Below are 20038 nucleotides of genomic sequence, written 5' to 3'. Positions count from 1 at the left end.
CCACAGAAGTTGCCCATTGAAGGTCTTTAGCTCTCATTGCACAAACTCCATCCGAATGAAAACATGGCAACCCAATAACAAGTCCTAAGTCCCCAACGGCTCATACTGTCCTTGAGTGAAAGATTTATTTAAGGCCACTTAGCTGAGTTATAAACTCTTGTAGCCTAGTAAAGTGACTGTGTAACCTGAATTGTGAGGGTAGTGTTTAAGTGTTCTTGATGACATTGAGGCAGGTACCACCCATTTTTCCATCTATCCTTTCACCTGCAGTTACCTAGAACCTGCCACCTGCTATCTGTTATGTGCTCATGATAGAAAGATAAACAAAATATAGACATCTCTGCCCCAAGAAGTTCGTAGTCTTGGCTGTCCTTTGCTGGGAGCTATGTTTATATTTTACTGTATTCAGTCATTTGATAAATCCTAATTGTGGGCTAACTTGGTATGAAACACTATGGAGGATATAAAGTATAAAAAATAGAGTCTGTGAAGGTCAATTAATTACAATCATTATGGAAGATAAAGCTTGTGTACAGGAAATTTTAAGGTCATAATATTCTTTGTATCATAAATCAGGAGTCTTGGGTTCTAACTCCAAACTTGCCACTCCTACTCTTAGCCACCTCTGCCTTTATCACCAATTCCTCCACCTCCTCTGAAGCTGTGAGCACTACTATTCATTTATGAACCTCAAGATCCTTTCAGTTCTTTGTCCATTATTTCCACTGCACCTGCTTTTCTATGATCATTGAGTTCACTACCCTAATACCTTTTTGTTTCCTATCACTCTATCTGTATCATCAATTCATAACACCCTTCTATTTTTTTCTCTAGTTCCAGCTCAACCCTTATCTTGCTAGTATCCTCAACTTCCTTTCACCATTGTCCTCACTTGATCAGCAACATCCCATCCATGAGCCAATAAGCTGTTCATCTTATCTATTCCAGAACTGCTGGTATTTCTAAAATGAAACAAAAAACACATGCTTTGCTGATCAGTAGTTCAAAATTATCGCCCCCTGCCTTAGAAAAGCTTTCAACACTTCTTGGCAGCCTCAGCCATGGAAGACAATTTGGGATACTGGTTTAACACGAAGGCTCTTGGATTCAGAAGACCTGGGTTCAAATCCCAGCTTACCCAGGCTACTTATCCAAACTAAACCTCTCTGAGTTTTGTTTTCCTCCCCCATTAGGTTGAGCAGTGATAATGTGTACTCTGTGGGGTTATTTGGGAATGAAATGAACTAACACATGGGAATGTTTAACAAAGCACCAAGCATGGTGTGAGAGGTCAGTGATGTTTGGTGGTATGAATGCATTCCCTTGTCAGCATACTGCTTTATTCCCCACTGTGATTATTCTTCTGTCTCCCGTGCTCCCAGCTGCACCTCCCTGAACAGCCCTAAGACAATCTCACCTCCTCCTCCTTGCAGACGTTATCAACAAGAACTTTAACTAGCACCGCTCCCCATACCCTTGTCCTGCTTCCACACCTCATCTTCCAACTCTCCTGGATGAGCAGAAGAGTCAGGAGGAGGTTCTAGATTTTCACCTCTTTTCTCTTCCATCTTCTCCCTCATTGACCCTTGCTTACCAACATTTTCCTTATTTTATTTTAACTTTTTCATTGATTTCTGAGACAGAGAGAAGTCTCATTTACTGGTTCACTCCCCTGAATGCCTGCAATGGCTGGCTCTAGGCTTAGGCCAGTAACAGGAAATGGAAATGCAATCAGGTCTCCCACATGAGAGCAGGAACCCAAATACTTGAGCCATTGTCACTGCCTTCCAGGGTTTGCATTAGCAGGAATCTGGAGTCAGGAGCCAGAGTTAGGAATTGAACCCAGACCCTCCAATGTGGGACATCTTATCTTCAGGCTAAAATGCCTGTTCCCTTGTTCCTGTATTTTAAAACTTACCCTTCACTTGGTCTTTGCTATCTGGATGTCGCTTATTTATTCTTCTTGTCCAGTAACTCTGGTTAGGGTGCTGTCCATCCCTCACCAAAGAAAATGAAGGAGGGTTTGGGGGCTCACAGGACTTGTCAAGATATCTCTGTTCCAGGTTCAGCTTTCCTCAGAACCCTCCTGGACGTAGTGCCTCAGGGGCAGCTAGCACAGTGAGAGAAGGGCTGTGACACAGACTCGACCACTGGGGTCCTCCTCACGGAGCTCCGCCACTGCTGCAGAACCGCTGCCTTCCGTCTGAGTCAGCTTCACAGGAGGACAGGTGCCTGTGTGTCTGCTCACAGGCTCTAGCACAGTGCTCAGTGAGTGTTTCTAGCATGAATTAGCCCAGCGACCGCCTGACTCTAGATGTTGGATGTTCCCACCCCCAGAAGACTCCTTCCTACCTGTGATGGTCAGTACTACCAGAAAGGGTGATCTTGCTTCTGCCTGCGACACCAAAGTGTCCGCCCATGCTTGAACTGTGTGGATGTGGATCACATTGTGAATGACCTAGAAGTATCAGCTGGTCGTCTAGGATACAGACACTGAGACAGAGGATCTCACAAGGTTTATTAGGGGAAATTTTAGGAAAAATAAGAGAGGGAAGAGGCAGCATGGAGCAGGGAAAACACTCAGGAGTGCACACTGGTCAGTTCTTCAATGTGTGTCATCGCCGCAGCATGCTTAGGGTGGCTCGGGCTCCTCTTTGGATTTCAAAATGCTTGTCCTGGAAGGCAAGAAGATTTAAGACTATTTCCATAAGACTTGATTTTCTTATGCACACTGTGTCCCCTCTCATCTATCTGGGCTACGAGCGAGTACCTCCATGTGTGGCTGTATCTGTCTCCAGCTCATGAAACATCACAGTCTGCACATCTCAGGCAGATCTGAGCTTCCTGTGAGCCCGTCCTCATCACTGCCTCACCTTGTCATGTCTGAATTTGAGTAACAGAGAGGAGACTCTGCCTCATCTTTGCAAACAGGGTTGCAAGTCGTGTCTTGGCCTGAGCTATTACACCCTTAGATTTTTTATTTAAAAAAATTAATTAATTAATTAATTTGACAGGTAAAGTTACAGACAATGTGAGAGAGAGACAGAGAGAAAAGTCTTCCTTCCTTTGGTTCACTCCCAAAATGACTGCCGCAGCTGGAGCTACGCCGATCCAAAGCCAGGAGCCGGGTGCTTCCTCCTGGTTTCCCATATGGGTGCAGGGTACAAACACTTAGGCCATCCTCTACTGCTTTCCCAGGCCACAGCAGAGAGCTGGAGTGGAAGAGGAGCAACCGGGACTAGAACCTGGCACCCATATGGGATGCCAGTACCCTTAGATTTATTTACTGTACTTCAGTGAACATCTATTGATGATCTTATGAGAGGAGAGTTTTCATGTGACGTGGGAAGGGGAGTGCCCAGTATGTGCAGACATTTGCCGGGTACTTTTGCCATGGGCTTGTTTTTTCTTCCTGACAGTGTCCTCAGAAACCAAAAGGATTTCTGTGTCACAGGTGACTGAGGGGAGCTCAGGGGAGGCACCACAGAGCGTGGGCATCAGGGCCTGAGGCAGCAGAGCCACAGGGAGAGCCCCATGGTGCCTGATGTGGAGCTGAGAGCAAGGCTAGAGGAGGCTGGGATGTGGTGAGAGGCGCCCAGCTGGGCAGCACACAGTCAGCCTCAGTTCCCCCTGGAGCCTCTCATCACGATGCAGAGGGAGCTGCCCACTGCCCCAGACCCAGCTGCACAGTCAGTCTTATGGGCCTCATCAAGCAAAGTCTCCTCACAGGACCAAGGTCCATTTCCTGGACCTCCAGGGCACGCGTCCTCACGGACCCATAACTTTGACACCCCCACAGGAATCCCTTGTCTTTCCTGCAGATTAGGGGTGAAGAGCTTTAGGGCAGCAAAAACCCTGATATTCTGACCTCCATAAGCCACCTCTTTCCTCATGTAAACACACACCTGCTGCCCAGTGCACAGCAGAGATGGTACTGCCAATTGTGTGTCCTCAGAAACTGGAGCAAATTTCCAAGGTCCTCAGACAACCTCACCCTTAAGTTGTAACACCCTGCAGTACCATCTGGGACGTTTTCCTTTGTATATCAAAAAAGAGATAAGATGAGGACACTTTCCAGGTCACTTCATTGTGTGCAGATCATCATACCAAATGCTAGAGGTGGAGGCACTAACTGAGGCTACCGGTGCAGAGACTGATAGGATGGGAATAGCATGACGAGGGACCACTTGTGGGGTAGGGCATACAGAGAAATTTGGGAAAAGTAGCGGTCCTCTGCAGCCTCCCGCAGAAGTTAATATTTGAAATGTATTACTATGATGGACAATGGCACCAACACTCATCCCAGTAAAAGCTGATCCACAATAAAGTAGGTGACAGTCCCAGGCACCTTCGCCTCCACCAGATTTAGAGCAACACGTGACACACAACTTGACTCTCCCACTGGGTCCTGACAGCTTGGGGCATGAAGGGACGTCACAGGATAGACTGCTGTCCTCACATGTCATTCTCTATGTCTGCAGATGTCAGAAGACATGGCCTGTCCTACAGGAGATGCAGAGCCAAACCAGATTAATAAACACACACATCCTAAACAGATGACCTCTATATCCAGACCTCCCCCGAGCCTACCTGCCTACCACATCCGAAGCCCGTTACTTGCACACTAAGAACAGATAATGAGAAGAGAGGAATGTCCACCCTTCACACATGATCACAGCCAGTCGTGGAATCGAGGGCCACCTGCTTCCTCGTATGCCTCTGCTTCTCTCCTAAGCTAAGGGTCTCAGTGTTACCACCCCTGGACACCAGAATCTCTTGGGAGGGGATGTGGATTCCTGATGTCCTGCAGGGAAACTGGGAATGTGTTTTGACAGAAACTGTTACCTAGAAGTTAGGTACACAGAGGTATAATACTTATCATAATTCACAGGCAATACTGAGTTTAAAGTCCAGTGAGAGTTTCAGACTAACTCTAAATAAGAACATTAAAACAAATGTGTTTTGATTTCAAACTGTAAACGGCCTGTGGTGTCTGAACAGAGGACTCATCCACTGTGATAACTACACAGGCCACAAGAGAACCTGTTCATGGGAACATAATTCAGGACTTTCTTGGAAATTGGCCCTGAAGATAATTACTGGCTGTCACACTTCACTATCACCCTGCAAGTGTGCATTTCTGTACAAATATTTGATCCCTGCTACTGCAGGATATTTTACAGAGGGCATCACTGGAGGATTTCTGCATAGCATATTTTCCACAAGAAATAAGACTGCGATTTGCTTTTACCAAGAGAGTTCAAAATTGCACAAAGCACACAAAATAAACTCTTCCTCTAGGACACCCACATCCCATATCACAGGGCCACTTTGAGTTCCAGTGCCTCCATTTCTGATACAGCTTTCAGCAAAAGCACCTGGGAAGGCAGGAAATGATCACCCAAATACTTAGGTTCCTGAAACCCATGCGGGAGACCTGGATAGAATTCCTGGCTCCTGGCTTCTGCCTGGCGCAGCCCAGCCTTTTGCAGCATCTGGGGAGTGAACCAGAGGATGGATGATCTCTCTCTCTCTCTCTCTCTCTCTCTCTCTCTCTCTCTCCTTCTCTCCTCTCTCTCCTATCTCTTCTCTCTCTCCTCTCTGTGTATGTGTTTTTCCCTCTCTGTCACTCTGCCTTTCAAATAAATCTTTTTTAAGATTTATTTTATTTGAAATGCAGAGTCAGAAAGAGAGAAAGAAAGAGAGAGAGAGAGAGAGAGAGAGAGAGAGAGATATCATCCATCCTCTGGTTCACTCCCCAGATGCTGCAAAAGCCTGGGCTGGGCCAGGTGGAAGCCAGGAGCTTCTTCTGGGTCTCCCATGTGGGTGCAGGGGCCCAAGCACTCGGGCAATACTCTGCTGCTTTCTCAGGTACATCAGCAGGGAGCTGGGTTGGAAGTGGAGCAGCCTAGACTAGACCCAGTGCCCATATGGGATGTTGGCATTACAGGCAATGACCCAACCCACTATACCATAATTCCAGCCCCTCTGATAAATCTTTAAAAAAGTCACCAGTGGGAGTAGAGGAGAATCCACACCCAGTGCAGGGCCTTTCCCTGGGGTCCAGCCCAAAGAACCACCTTGCTAGGGCACCTGAGGAAAAGTGTCCTACCACCTTCTGGGACAATGCTTCCTCTTTAGTTAGTGCACTGGACTGTTTTCAGAATACGGAACAGTCACTTCTGGAATAAGGGGAGGATGTGGATTCTGCAGTGGAAATGAAGCTGCCCCCCAACCAGCTGCTCCTACCTCTCCCTGGAGGGCTCCCCCAGGTCATTCGTCCCAGTGCTGGCATCCGCCTCCAGGATCCCTCTGCCAGCCTCTGCATTTCCATCATTTCCCATCTTGAACACAGAAAACAAGTGGACTTCAGTACCAGCTTCTCTACCAGACACTCGACAGCCTAATCTGAAGCCTTCAGAGACACCCGTGAAGATGCCAACCCCATTCAGCACCTGTGCTGCAAGTAGACCAGCTCCTTCCTCCTTTCCATCACCTGCTCAAAAGCACAGGCCCTGAGCTGTGGGAGGAAAACGCATGCCTGGTTAGCTGTGGAAGACTGGGCACAAAAGAAGGCAACAAAGAAAAAGTCTTCAAAAAGTCTTACCCTGTTTTCCCGATCCTTCTGGGTGTAAAAGGCTATCTGAAAAAGTCCACACATCAGCAGCTAAGTCCAGGGGATCTAAGTGGCACTGTAGTTATCGGCACAAGGGGCTGAGGATTCTGCAATGACTGGCAGAATGCAGATTACCTGGTTTCTGAACATGGACCTTTGTCGCTCCTGCCGTGCCTGCAGTTCTTGAATTTCTCTCCTGTGATTGAGATTTACTGTCATCAGATGAGCATTTTTTGATGATGATTTTACTCAGTGTACCCAAGTGGTCATTATCTTCACACATGTGCACAAAACATGCACACAGATCAAACATCTTGTATGTACCATGATAACAAAGACACAGTGGAATGCAAACTACTGCTTTACCAGTTTTTTATCCAGTATATAAAGTCTGCAGGGTTCTGAGTTAGCACAATCTCCTTACCCTGCTTTATTCTACTTGAGTATCTTTTCTCACAAAGCTCTGTTCTCCTCTTACTGATGTGCTTCCACAGTCCCCAGGGTGACAACAACTGGGTTTACAAAATGCTACTGTCACTTCAATGGCTGTGATCTCTCCTACACCAAACTGCTCTCCTAAGGATAATCATAACTGCCACCACCCCACAAACATTCACACGAGTCCTGCCTCCCACACTGTTGGCCCAGCGTTAGGGATCAGCAAATGTTCAGTAACTTGACATTTCCTGGTCATTAGTAAAATTTAATTTGCTGTGTTTTCCCTGCTGTGAGCTTTTTTTTTTCCCTCTGTGTATGTCCTCAGACTGTTTGTTCATATTTCTGTGTTAATCATATCTAAACACTAAATAGAGTTAAAAACAAAATCCAACAAGGGTTTCCCCAGTAGTTGGTGCTCAATCTCAGAACTCACTTGTATTTTTGTAACTCCTCTTCAGCCAGTTTCAGGTTTTCCTCTTTCTCTAACAGCTTCCTCTTGCTCTCCATCTGCTCCTGTTGCCACCTTGCCAGCTCCCTAAGGCGGGAAAGAAATGTACCTCACCCAGAAGCCCATGTGAAACTCTGCCTTTCTGACCATCCAGCAGTCTGATGGGTTTGAATGCAACATTCCCTCCCAGCCTTCTGTAATAATGTGCACACCCACAAACGCATTCTGAGAATAGAATTAAAGCTGCCCATTGAGGACCAGAGGAAAATCGGACTCTGTGCCACTGGCAACTCCTCTGCAATTTCACGCTCCTCCTCATAGCTCTGTATTCCTATTTGTTAGTAAATAAGCCATAATTACATACATTACATATGTTTGTAAATTAGTATACATAGCACCTATGGAATGCACTGGTCAGCCATGACCTTGAGACAGTAAATGCTCATTTTCTTTCCAGATGGAAAACCAGACCAATTCATCCCAATTCATCCCACTGTTTGTAAGACAGGGGATCCATACTTGTCTGTCTCCTCCCATGCGAGACTGATTCTCCGTCTCAGGCGGGTACCCTGACATAGACAATCAGACCTGCAGAGAGCCTTCCAGGGTCACTAGTGACTTGTGGATATGTCTAAATGCAGGAGTGGAGCCCCTGCCAGCTACTGCTTCAAGCTTAGTAGAGGGAAAAAGCAAATCATAGTGCTACCAACACGGACTGAATTTGAAAATGTTGTGAACTGCCACCCAGTCAGGGTCTTAGCTCCTGGAAACCTGGAGCCAATAGCCGGGAAATCCTCAGCCTCAGTGTCATCTGCTCTCACAAGATGGAGTTCACTGATGGTGTAGGCAGCAAATCCTGAGGTCTGGAAAGTTACACTTGCTGTGCTGCCCTTGAACTGCTTTGTCCATGGTTTTGAGTCAAAAGATTATCAATTTGATACCTGTTTTAATAGGGATTACCCACAACATTTAAAGAGCCATAGGAAGGAAATAGGCACAAAGCAACACAGAAGGTTTCTGTATGTATTTTTCTGGCCATCCATGCAAGGCTTCAGCAAATGCTTTGTGGAGAGGCCCAAATGCAGTGAGGTATTGAAGACACAGTGGAGCAAGGCACTGTCCCACCCTAAGAGAGCTCACATTTCAGTGCAAACAAGATACTACTGAAGACATACAACCCCTGCATCAGCCTTGAGACAGACTAAGACAAAACCTGGATCATAAGGAAAAGCTCTGCTTTGACAGTTACAGCTGCCTACATTGGTGGACACACTTGTTCACACAACAGTAGTTGTATCTAAGAACATGTGAGCATCTTACCTTGTTAGGGTCATCTTTCTTTGTGCATAGTTTTCATAAAGACTATTCAAAGTCATCTTCAGTAGTTTGTAGTCAGCCTCCTTTTCTGCCAATGCAGAGCTCAATGTATGGCAGCTATCTTCCAGGTTCTTTTTATCTTCTGCAAAAGATAAAACAGTGTTCTTTGTGTATGTGCACTTGGACCTAAGAACGTGGCTGGGCAAGGACCCTGGGGCAGTAAGCCATTCTTCACCTTCCCAGTGAAAACTGATCTTTGCTCTATTGGGTCTTTTTTTCCCAACAGTGTACCTTCCAGTTCACATATGCTGGACCTCAGGGCTTCCCACTTGGCTTCCTTGGCTTCATCATGATACTCTGTAGACTGTAAGACAAATATAAGAAGAGACATTCGAGAAATAATGACTGCACAACTTTGTGAACGTTTAACACTACTCAGTTTTCCCCTTAGTAATAGGCAGCTTCTGTCTGGTCCCCCAGGCTTTGTGGCCATTTGGAGAGTGAACCAGTAGATGAAAAATCTATCTTTCTCTTTCTCTCTGTAACTCTGCCTTTCAAAAAATAATGAATAAGGCTATTTAAAAAAGATTTATTTATTTTACTTGAAAGTCACAGTTTTACACACTGAGTGAAGGAGAGGCAGAGAGGAAGAGAAAGAGAGAGAGAGAGAGAGGTCTTCCATCCGCTGGTTCACTCCCCAGATGGTCGGAACAGCCGGAGCTGTGCCGATCCGAAGCCAGGAGCCAGGAGCTTCTTCCAGGTCTCCCACACAGGTACAAGGGCCCAAGGCCTTGGGACATCTTGTACTGCTTTCCCAGGCCATAGCAGACAGCTGGATCAGAAGCAGAGTGTCTGGTCTTGAACTGGCGCCTATATGGGATGCTGGCACTGCAGGTGGTGGCTTTACCCATTATGCCACAGCACCAGCCCCAATACATAAAGCTTTTTAAACAAAATCATTAAGATGGTTAATTTTGTGTTACTTATATTTTACTAGAACTAAAGCTTTTAAAATATTTGAAAAATAAGTAATTACAATTCAGTTCTCTGATTTATATCATCTATAGGAGTAACTTTTTGTTATCTGCTACCTCTTCTTTTTTTTCAACTTTTATTTAATAAATATAAATTTCCAAAGTACAACTTCTGGATTATAGCAGCTTTTCCCCCCATAACCTCCCTCCCACCAGCAGCCATCCCATCTCCCACTCCCTCTCCCATCCCATCTCTCATCAAGATTCATTTTCAATTATCTTTATATACTGAAGATCAACTTAGTATATACTAAGTAAAGATTTCAACAGACTGCACCCACACAGACACACAAAGTATAGAGTACTGTTTGAGTAGTAGTTTTGCCGTTAATTTGCATAGTACAACACATTAAGGACAAGAGATCCTACATGGGGAGTAGGTGGACAGTGACTCCCTTTGTTGATTTAACAATTGACACTTTTATTTATGATGTCAGTAATCACCCAAGGCTCCTGTCATGAGCTGCCAAGGCTGTGGAAGCCTCTTGAGTTCACCAACTCTGATCTTATTCAGACAAGACCATAGTCAAAGTGGAAGTTCTCTCCTCCCTTCAGAGAAAGGTACCTCCATCTTTGATGGCTCCTTCTTTCCACTAGGATCTCACTCACAGAGATCTTTCAATTAGGTCATTTTTTTTCCCCACAGTGTCTTGGCTTTCCATGCCTGAGTAATTTTCATGGGCTTTTTAGCCAGATCTGAATGCCTTAAGGGCTGATTCTGAGGCCAGAGTGCTGTTTAGGGCATTTGCCATTCTATGAGCCTGCTGTGTATCCTGCTTCCCATGTAGGATCATTGTCTCCTTTTTAATTCTATCAATTATTATTTGCAGACACTGGTCTTACTTATGTAATCCCTTTGACACTTAATCCTATCTTTTTGATCAATTATGAACTTAAACTGATCACTTTAACAAGTAAGATGGCATTGTTACATGCCACCTTGATGGCATGAGCTGAGCATTTTCTTTGTCTACTTTCTCATCTTCAAACTTCAGTTTTACTTTCCTGACCCTGACATCATTAGTGGTAATTTGAACCTAATATAGGGAATTCTCACTAATGACAATTCCCAAAGCAAAATTCCATGTAGAGATCATACAATTTTAATCTTTTTTTTTTTTTATTTGAAAGGTAGAGTTATAGACAGTGAGAGGGAGAGACAGAGAGAAAGGTTTTCCATCTGCTGGTTCCTCCCCAAATGGCCACAATGGCCAGAGTGGGCCAATCTGAAGCCAGGAGCCATGAGGGCCATCTTCTACTGCTTTCTCAGGCCTTAGTAGAAAGCTGGATTAGAAGAAAAGCAGCCAGGACTAGAACTGGAGCCCATGTGGGATGCCTGCACCACAGGCAGAGGATTAACCTGTTGTGCCACAGCACTGCTGTGTGTGCAGGACACACAGCAGACTCATAGAATGGCAAATGCCCAAAACAGCACTCCTGCCTCAGAATCAACCCTTGGGACATTCGGATCTGGCTAAAAGGTCCATGAGAGTCTCACAGGCATTGGAAGCCATAACACGGTGGCAAAAAATGATCTAAATGAAAGATCCTGGTGAACAAGACCCCAGCAGAAGGAACAGGCCATCAAGGAGGGAGGCGCCTTTCTCTGAAGGGAGGAAGGAACCCCCACTGTGATATGGCCTTGACTAAACAAGTTCAGAGTCGGTGAACTCAAGGGGCTTCCATAGCCTAGACAGCTCATAGCAAGAGTCTCAGGTGATTGCTGATGTCATAAATAAGAGTGCCAATTGTTAAATCAACAACGGGAGTCACTGAGTACAGGCTCCCCACGTAGGATCTCTGTCCTTAATGTGTTTTACTATGAAACTTAAAAACAACACTACTAGTCGAACAATGCCCTATACCTTGTGTGGTTGTGTGAGTGCAGCCTGTTGAAATCCTTGCTTAGTGTATACTAAGTTGATCTTCAGTATATGAAGGTAATTGAAAATGAAACTCGATGAAGGGCGGGATGGGAGAGGGAGTGGGAGAGGGGAGGGCCACGGGAGGGAGGGAGGTTGGGGGGGGAGCCACAACAATACAAAAGTTGCACTTTGTAAATTCACATTTATTAAATAAAAATAAATAAATAAATAAAAAGAAAAAAAAGAAATGAAATATTTGTTCTGCATCAAAGCTAAGATGTACAATGGAAATCCTGTAGCGAGTATAGGTAGTTTCTCTCTGACAATCCTGAGATGTTTATTGGCAAAAATAACATTGGTATAACATCTTTCAGTTTCTCTGAAGTTTTCTTTTTCTACTATCTGCACTATAATTTCCATAGAAACTCTGAGTGATAAACTGAAAAGATGAAAGTCAACCAGGGGGCCGGCGCTGTGGCATAATGGCTTGGGCCTCCGCCTGCTGCACCATCATCCCATATGGGTGACGGTTCAATCCCCAGCTGCTCCATTTCCTATCCAGCTCCCTGCTAATGACCTGCAAAAGCAGTGGAAAATGGCCCCAGTACTTGGGCCCCTGAATCCACATGGGAGACCCAGAGGAAGCTCCTGTCTTCAGCCTGGCCCAGCCCTGGCCTTTGCAGCCATTTGGGGAGTGAACCAGCAGATGGAAGACCTCTCTCTCTGTCTCTCCCTCTCTCTATCTGTAACTCTGCCTCTCAAATAAATAAATAAATTTAAGAAGTCGTTGTAGGATTTACACAGCCACATTGAACATTGCACAGAAGTTTCAGCCCCTAGACTCTCACACTTGTACTATCATGAACAGCAAGGAAAAATCTGCATCTCAATTTACCCAATAGACTAAAAGGCTAAGAAGCTAAAAAAAAATGGTAAAATGTAACAGCCAAATTCTTATCAAGTCATGATTCTTGGCATTCAGATCTGTTCCAGGTGGAAGCTTAGCATATAGACTTTGAATAAGGTCATTCACTAGATTGTTTGTGTCTTCAGCTTTTCTGTCATTCTCCTTCAACAAAACATCAAAAAAGAACTCATTATCAGTTGTTATGGGAAAATATATCCAGGAAGAGCAAACAGAAAATCATAGGTATTCCTTTTACTTCCCACCCAGATCAGGAAACAGTGATTTCCATACCCTTGTCACCCAATCCTAAGGGTGGGCAAATGGAAAAGCAGTGAGTTCACCAAGTATTTAACATTCAGTTTTTCTGTTTGAAGGAAAAATATTTGTGAGTTGTCATTTTATCATTGATAACATATAGTTGCCTTGGTAATACAATACTATTAGTAATACATGTAATAAAATGTGTGTTTACAAGGGTAATTTCCATTTCCAACATTAACTCTGCTCATATTGATGATGTAGAAGTCAGAAAATTGCTGGACCCTTGACTTCTGGTCTGGCTTGTAAGGAGCTTAGAGACTATCATTCCTGTGTACATAATAAGGAAAAAGATGAAGTAACTAAAAATCAAAAAAACCTTTAGATCTATCAGAGAACTGATGTCACAGTGCAAAGTGCTGCCTTCAGGATGAGAAAGACAGACAGATACAATGAATCACCACATACCAGAGCGCACATACCAAGTCACAATTCTCATGGGGGATCAGTACACCACGGAAAACCGATGCTGTAACTGATGAGTTCCAGGAGGCTCGTTGTGGAGAAGGGTGACACTGCACAATGCCAGGGGATTCCCATCACGTGGAGGCTGTCATTCTTGGTGTGAGTTTCTTTCTAGGAGTCACAGCAGATTCTAACAGTGAATACTGGAGAATAGATCCTCTCACGTTTTTCACAAAGGTATGTGAAAAACAGTCATTTCAAAGTAAGCCCAGGGTCTTCTCTACTCATTTAAAAGACCCGCCTTCACGAGAATCTATTTCCCCTGAGCCTAACTGGGAATGTGCCAGAGATTAAATGACCTGTGGGATGGGAAATACCCAACTCTACCGCTGTCGACTGTCTCACCTAAAGGAAAGAACAGAACTACACTGAGAGGCACAGGTGAAAGTTACATTCCAAGTAATAATAGAAAATTTTCCCTATGACCACAAAATTAATGTAGAAATCAATAATAGAAAGATATTAAAAGGCAAAAGTTATTTGAAGATTAAACAATGTAGTTCCAAAGAGCACACGAATCAGGGCTGGTGTCATGGTTAAGCCGCACTCAGGACACCTGCCTCCTGTTATCGGAGTGCCAGTTTGAATCCCAGCTCCTCCACTTCTGACCCAGATCCCTGCAAATGTGCCTGGGAAGCAGCAAATGATGGCATGAGGACTTGAATTCCTGCCACTCATGCGGGAGACCTGGATGGAGTTCCCAGCACTTGGCTGTGACCTGGCTCCATCCCAGCTGTTGTAGTCATTTATCTCTCTCTTTCAGATAAATGAATACATAAATCCTTAAGAGAAAGAGCACGTGACTCAAAGAAGCAATTGAGAGAAATATAAAAATATTTCAATCTGAATGAGAAATGAAATGGACTTGTTGAGACTGATAGGATGCAGGGGAAGTCGTGCTGCAAGGGGAGCTCATTGTGCTGGATGCAAATAAAGGGTGCAGTGACTGAAGTTCCTCCTGATTTAGGATTAAAAGTTACCTGTATGTTGCTGTAGTATACTCACCGCAAGGCCAGTCCTCCTGGAGAAAATGGAAAATGCAGAAATTACCAAGGAGACAATAATGATAGATTTCCAGGGAATTTCAAAACAATGAAGTCCAAGATGAAAATGGCTAGGTGGAACATGGACCAGCTGCAATGATAACACTAGAAACAGTGAGACACCTCAGAGATATTTATAGTATTTCACCCGCAAAGAATCATCTTTTAGAAAACCCAGGCCAGCCTGCCAGAGGTAGGCTGCAGCTGACTGCAGGGGAATTCACTGCTTCAGGAAATATCAGAGTTTGCCAATCTCACATTTCCTGGACGGCTGCAAGTGTTTTTAGATGTTGTGAATGTGGATGTCTCTAAGTGGAGGGTTCTAGTTCACCACGGGCCCTCCCTCTCCTATGTCTGTTGCTGCACAAGAATCTCTTCAAGGTGCTTTTCTCTTGGATTATATGATTTTCATACTCAAAGATCAGCATCAACCAAAAAACCAAAAACCTTATTCAAACAAAAATCAAGTATCAGTGCTTAAATAAAACCACGATGGCGATAATGAAAATGAGGCTGAAGTGTGGGTTTTTTTCTAATATTCTTGAATTAATTCCATTAGACTCTTATGAGAAGGAAGACAGACTTCCACTGAGTAGGTCCTGACTGATTCTAATCAGTGCTGTCCATAGATTGTTCTGGATTTACCTGTTTGTTTTTAAAAACTTAGCACATAATTAATTCTAAACATTTCCTTCAAGCTGGTGAATCAGAGATAATAATGTAAGTATTATGCTGAGTCAGAAGTGAGTGAAAGAAAATTACTGATTTAAGGGACAATGCAAGTGATTTTAGACACATTGTGTGAACAAAATAAGGCAGACACAAAAGAGTAAATATGGCATGTATGCATCTGTTTATATGAAATTCTAGAACAAGCAAAATTAATGATGAGGATAGGGACCGACTGGGAAGAAAGTGAGAACGCTTGCTGGGGTGACAGTCATTTTGTAGATTTTGATAGGGTTTGGGCTATACTTGTATATTTTTCAAAGTTAGTGACTTACACTTTATATGTTTTCCTCTATGTATCTTTTTTTAAAGAAAAATCTGTCAAGAAATATTGAATTTTAGTTCATGACAATCATGCTGTACTATTTAGAAGGAAATACAGTGATGCCTGCAATTGATTATAAAATGTGCCAAAAATAAGATGGACAGGTGGACAGATATGTGTAAACTCATGTTTGGTAAAATAATAATCAATCAGTGCTATCTGTTTCAGTGTTTTCCTGATAAAATGATCATGGTAATTAGCAAAACCAAAATGTCTCATGTCAGTGACTTTTCTTTTGAAAAAAGTGCCAAAAACTATTACAATTCTACATGTTTATAGAATCATAGGTACAATCCCAGTTGGAGATTTTTCCCAGCCAATTCATTGTGGAGTTGCAAAATGCAGGAATATACTGGGCAATCTCACAGAAGAACTGCTTTTGTTTTAAGCGCAAGGATCAATGGGAAAAACAAGTCCCACACCCTCCCCAAAGTAAAGGACAAACAAATTGTTGTCAATCCAAACAAAGGATTTCTAATAGCAATGGAAAAAAATAAACTACTAATATATAAAACAATATGGATCAATCTCTGCTCTTGCTGATTTAGCTAATCTAGAATAACAATAACAATAAGCCCATCAAGTCTGCTTTCCTTCTATACAATGGAATAGACTGAGATCAACAGTAAGGGGGCCAGCGCCGCGGCTCTCTAGGCTAATCCTCCGCCTAGCTGCGCCGGCACACCGGGTTCTAGTCCTGGACGGGGTGCCGGATTATGTCCCAGTTGCCCCTCTTCCAGGCCAGCTCTCTGCTGTGGTCCGGGAGTGCAGTGGAGGATGGCCCAAGTGCTTGGGCCCTGCACCCCATGGGAGACCAGGAGAAGCACCTGGCTCCTGCCATCGGATCAGCGCGGTGCGCCGGCCGCACCGGCTGCGGCGGCCATTGGAGGGTGAACCAACTGCAAAGGAAGACCTTTCTCTCTGTCTCTCTCTCTCACTGTCCACTCTGCCTGTCAAAAAAAAAAAAAAAAAAAAAGAGATATGGCTTACTTTAAATAACTTTACTGAACACAATCTGTAGAACAAAATATGATGCATAGCTTACAATCTTAGTTTTCTGACAAAAAACACAGAAAATCTTTTTAATGGTTGATAGAATTTTACTTATGAATTTATAAGCCAAGTTATAATTAATTGATAAATGAATAAGCTTACTTTGGATGGAAAGTCAGTATCTTCTTTCGAATAGTCTTGAAATAACTGATTAAATGGTTTTGGAAAAAATCCAACAACATAGCCAATCTGTATGGAAGAATGAGAAAAATGTACAAAGTGTGCTTAAGATATCAGTGAGAATAACATGAAAGAGAGATAGGCAGCAGCTGTGCACTCATAACTGAGTTATTATTCCAACGAAATTTATGAACAGATTGTTGCTTAGCCCAGGTTTCTAAAAACATTGACCTTTTTTCATCATTCACTGTTTTTTTCAAACTAATTTTATAGTAGTCAAGACCAACTGCTATAATAATTACCACAAAAATAATTTAAAAAATTTTTTGATAGGCAGAGTGGACAGTGAGAGAGAGACAGAGAGAAAGGTCTTCCTTTGCCATTGGTTCACCCTCCAATGGCCGCCGTGGCCTGTGCGCTGCAGCTGGCACACCGCGCTGATCCGAAACCAAGAGCCAGGTGCTTTTCTTGGTCTCCCATGGGGTGCAGGGCCCGGACCACAGCAGAGAGCTGGACTGGAAGAGGGGCAACCGGGACAGAATCCGGTGCCCCGACCGGGACTAGAGCCCCGGGGTGCTGGTGCCACAAGGCGGTGGATTAGCCTATTGAGCCGTGGCGCCGGCCAAAAATAATTAAATTATTTGAGTACTTTTTACAAGACCCTTACATCAGTTTTGTTGTGTTATAACTCACAGCTCCCTAAAAGCCACTGTGCTATGCAAAATAAGCAACATCACAAGGCTTATGAGGAAAATAGATTTAGCAATGAAGCTAGAATTGGCAGCTGGAGATGGGGAATCAGACTCAGCCACTCCAGTGTGGTATGGGGGCTTCTTAACTGGTGTCTTTGTTGTTGTTGTTGTTGTTGTTGTTTGTAAGATTTTATTTATTTATTTATTTGAGAGGTAGAGTTATAGACAGAGATAGGTAGAGAGAGAGAGTCTTCCATCACTGGTTCATTCCCCAAATGGCTGCAATGGCCCCGAGCTGCACAAATCCGAAGCCAGGAACCAGGAGCCTCTTCCTGGTCTCCCATGTGGGTGCAGGGGCCTAAGGACTTGGGCCATCTTCTACTGCTTTCCCAGGCCTTACCAGAGAGCTGGATTAGAAGAGGAGCAGCCAGGACTAGAACCGGTGCCCATATGGGATGCCTGCACCACAGGCGGAGGATTAGCCTATTGGGCCACACCTCCACAGTGCTGCCCCCTTAACTGGCGTCTTAACCACTAGGTTAAACACCTACCCTGACCATAGTTGTTTTTTTATTTTTAACACTTCTTCAATTGTTAAGAAATGCATAAATGCCAAAAACAAGTATAGCATTTTAACTTGGAAAAGACTTGATGCTTGCTTGTGGAAATGGATGTCAGAGAAGCTGCAGCTTCTGAATGATTCCGAAAGGGTAGAAGAAGGGTTACTGGGATTTGACAAAACAAACAAACAAACCAAAACAAAACTTAACACCTGTTGATGATGGGTAGGGTGATCATGCTGTGATCTGAGGTGGTTGGTAGATATCTGAGGAGTACATGTGTGTGTGTGTGCGTGTGTGTGTGCTGTGTGTTTCCTATGATTCATATCAACTGGGTGCAGTTTTTCTGTCTTCATCTAGAGTTTTCAACAAAGGTGGTACAGAGAGGTCTGATTGTGCTCAAATTGTTTCCTAATGTATCAAGTTCACCACAAGAAATTTGCCTTTTCAAAACAAAGATTCTAGTAGAACTGATTGTCCTAGTTCAAGTGCTTTATGATATGATTTATTTAATCTTCCTAATAACCCTTTTAATTTGGTATTATTACTGTCCTCATTTTATTGATGAAAGAATTGAGGCAAAGAGAGATTAAATAACAACATAAAAACTTGTTGGGGCCAGTGCTAATTCCCATGACTCCTGTGACATCAGAGTTCCTTATGTTGGTAAAACTATTGAGGTGACAGTGCTGTGGCACAGTGGGATAACGCCCTGGCCTGAAGCGCCAGCATCCCATATGGGTGCCAGTTCAAGTCCCAGCTACTCCACTTCCAATCCAGCTCTCTGCTGTGGCCTGAGAAAGCAGAAGAAGATGGCCCAAGTCCTTGAGCCCCTGTACCCACGTGGAAGACCTGGAAGAGGCTCTTGGCTCCTGGTTTTGGATCAGTGCAGCCCCAGCCATTGAGGCCAGTTGGGGAGTGAACTAGCAGATGGAAGACCTCTCTCTCTCTGCCTCTCCTTCTCTGTGTAACTCTGACTTTCCAATGAATAAATAAATCTTTAAAAAAAACACTATTGAGATACAATTCCATACCATACAGTTCCCACCACTAGTGCATGTAATTCCACGGTTTCTCTCTAGTCTTTCCACTAATCCTTCCCTTTTATGCTATGAGATTATTTTCAGAATCCCATCCTGTTAGTCTTTTCTGTGTCAGGACCCAGCAGAAGCTGATGTCACAGATGTGGCCAGAGCCTGATCAGTCTGGTTATGACAGCTGTGCTGAAGTTCTTGGTCTCCAAGGAGGGCCAAGTTGCTATCCAAGAGACCCTGAAAAGGCTGTTATATAAAGCTCAGTGTGTCACAGCCCAATAGAAGGGAAGAAACCGTGGCACATCTAATGTTTACTCACATTCCAGTTGGAGGGACTGAGAAACCCCAGCAGGAACATCCAGAAGATCCGCCTGCACACCTCCATGTCCTGGTGCTCTCGGGTGCCCCAAGTCACCAGATAGGAAGAGGGGAAGGGGGGAGATGGGAAGGGGGTGGGGAGGTCGGGATGGGGATGGGGAATGGGAAGCGATGTGGCAGGAAGCGGGATGGTGGGCACCTGGGCGAAGCAGGAGAAGGGAGTCAGGAAAGTATTAGGGTCAAAGCACGTGTAGAGGCTGGGAACAGGGTTCAGAGACACATCAGTGGGAGGCTGCACACAGCAGGGCAGACAGCAGGTGTGAGACACTCGGAGTGAGCAGAGGGCCACAGAGGAGGCCCCGTTTTCCTCCGAGTGTTTTGTTTGGTGGTTGCCTTACCAACCCTGACCTGCTTCTGCCCTCTCTTGACCAATCCGCTGCCTTCATCCTTGCTGCCTCACAGTGGAATCCCCCACGTGACCCCATTCTTAGAACACCCCTCCTCCAGCCGAGCCCACACCAGGAACAAAATAAGATCAGGACCTCTTTGCAAACCATTCACCACTTCTGACGCTGGTTCTGCCCAGCCCAGCTCCCCTGTGCTCCCCTGCTCCGCTGGTCAGATCCTTCCTATCCAAACTCCTAGGGTTTCCCATAGGTGTTCTTGGCTGCCAAGCATATTGTGTCAGACAGACTGACCACAAGAAGGATGTGATACACATACGGACTGAGAGGGTTCACATCCCTCTCTCAGAAA

The 20038-nt window shown here is 44.4% G+C and overlaps 2 protein-coding genes across 2 annotated transcripts in view; both read right to left on the bottom strand.

Moving 5' to 3' along the window:
• Positions 1–2501: 2501 nt before the first annotated feature.
• On the bottom strand, positions 2502–19794 carry LOC138847040 (transport and Golgi organization protein 1 homolog). Its single transcript, XM_070064601.1, has 11 exons — positions 19284–19794; positions 16661–16747; positions 14414–14542; positions 9111–9183; positions 8823–8961; positions 7488–7589; positions 6752–6812; positions 6608–6643; positions 6456–6520; positions 6250–6344; positions 2502–2675 (listed from the first exon to the last, which is right to left on the bottom strand). The coding sequence occupies exons 1-11, from the start codon at positions 19347–19349 to the stop codon at positions 2662–2664; spliced, it is 867 nt and encodes a 288-aa protein (XP_069920702.1). The 5' UTR covers positions 19350–19794; the 3' UTR covers positions 2502–2661.
• The window catches only part of LOC138847039 (uncharacterized), a 53353-nt gene continuing 35816 nt past the window's right edge, over positions 2502–20038 (bottom strand). The window contains exon 17 of the mRNA XM_070064597.1: positions 2502–2652. Coding sequence (XP_069920698.1) covers positions 2633–2652 — 20 coding nt within the window. The 3' untranslated portion in view covers positions 2502–2632. The remainder of the gene's footprint in view (positions 2653–20038) is intronic.

Source organism: Oryctolagus cuniculus, chromosome 19 (assembly GCF_964237555.1).
Source record: "Oryctolagus cuniculus chromosome 19, mOryCun1.1, whole genome shotgun sequence".
Classification (NCBI taxonomy): domain Eukaryota; kingdom Metazoa; phylum Chordata; class Mammalia; order Lagomorpha; family Leporidae; genus Oryctolagus; species Oryctolagus cuniculus.
The sequence above is the reverse complement of the archived record's forward strand: the minus strand, read 5'-3'. Positions and strand labels throughout refer to the sequence as shown.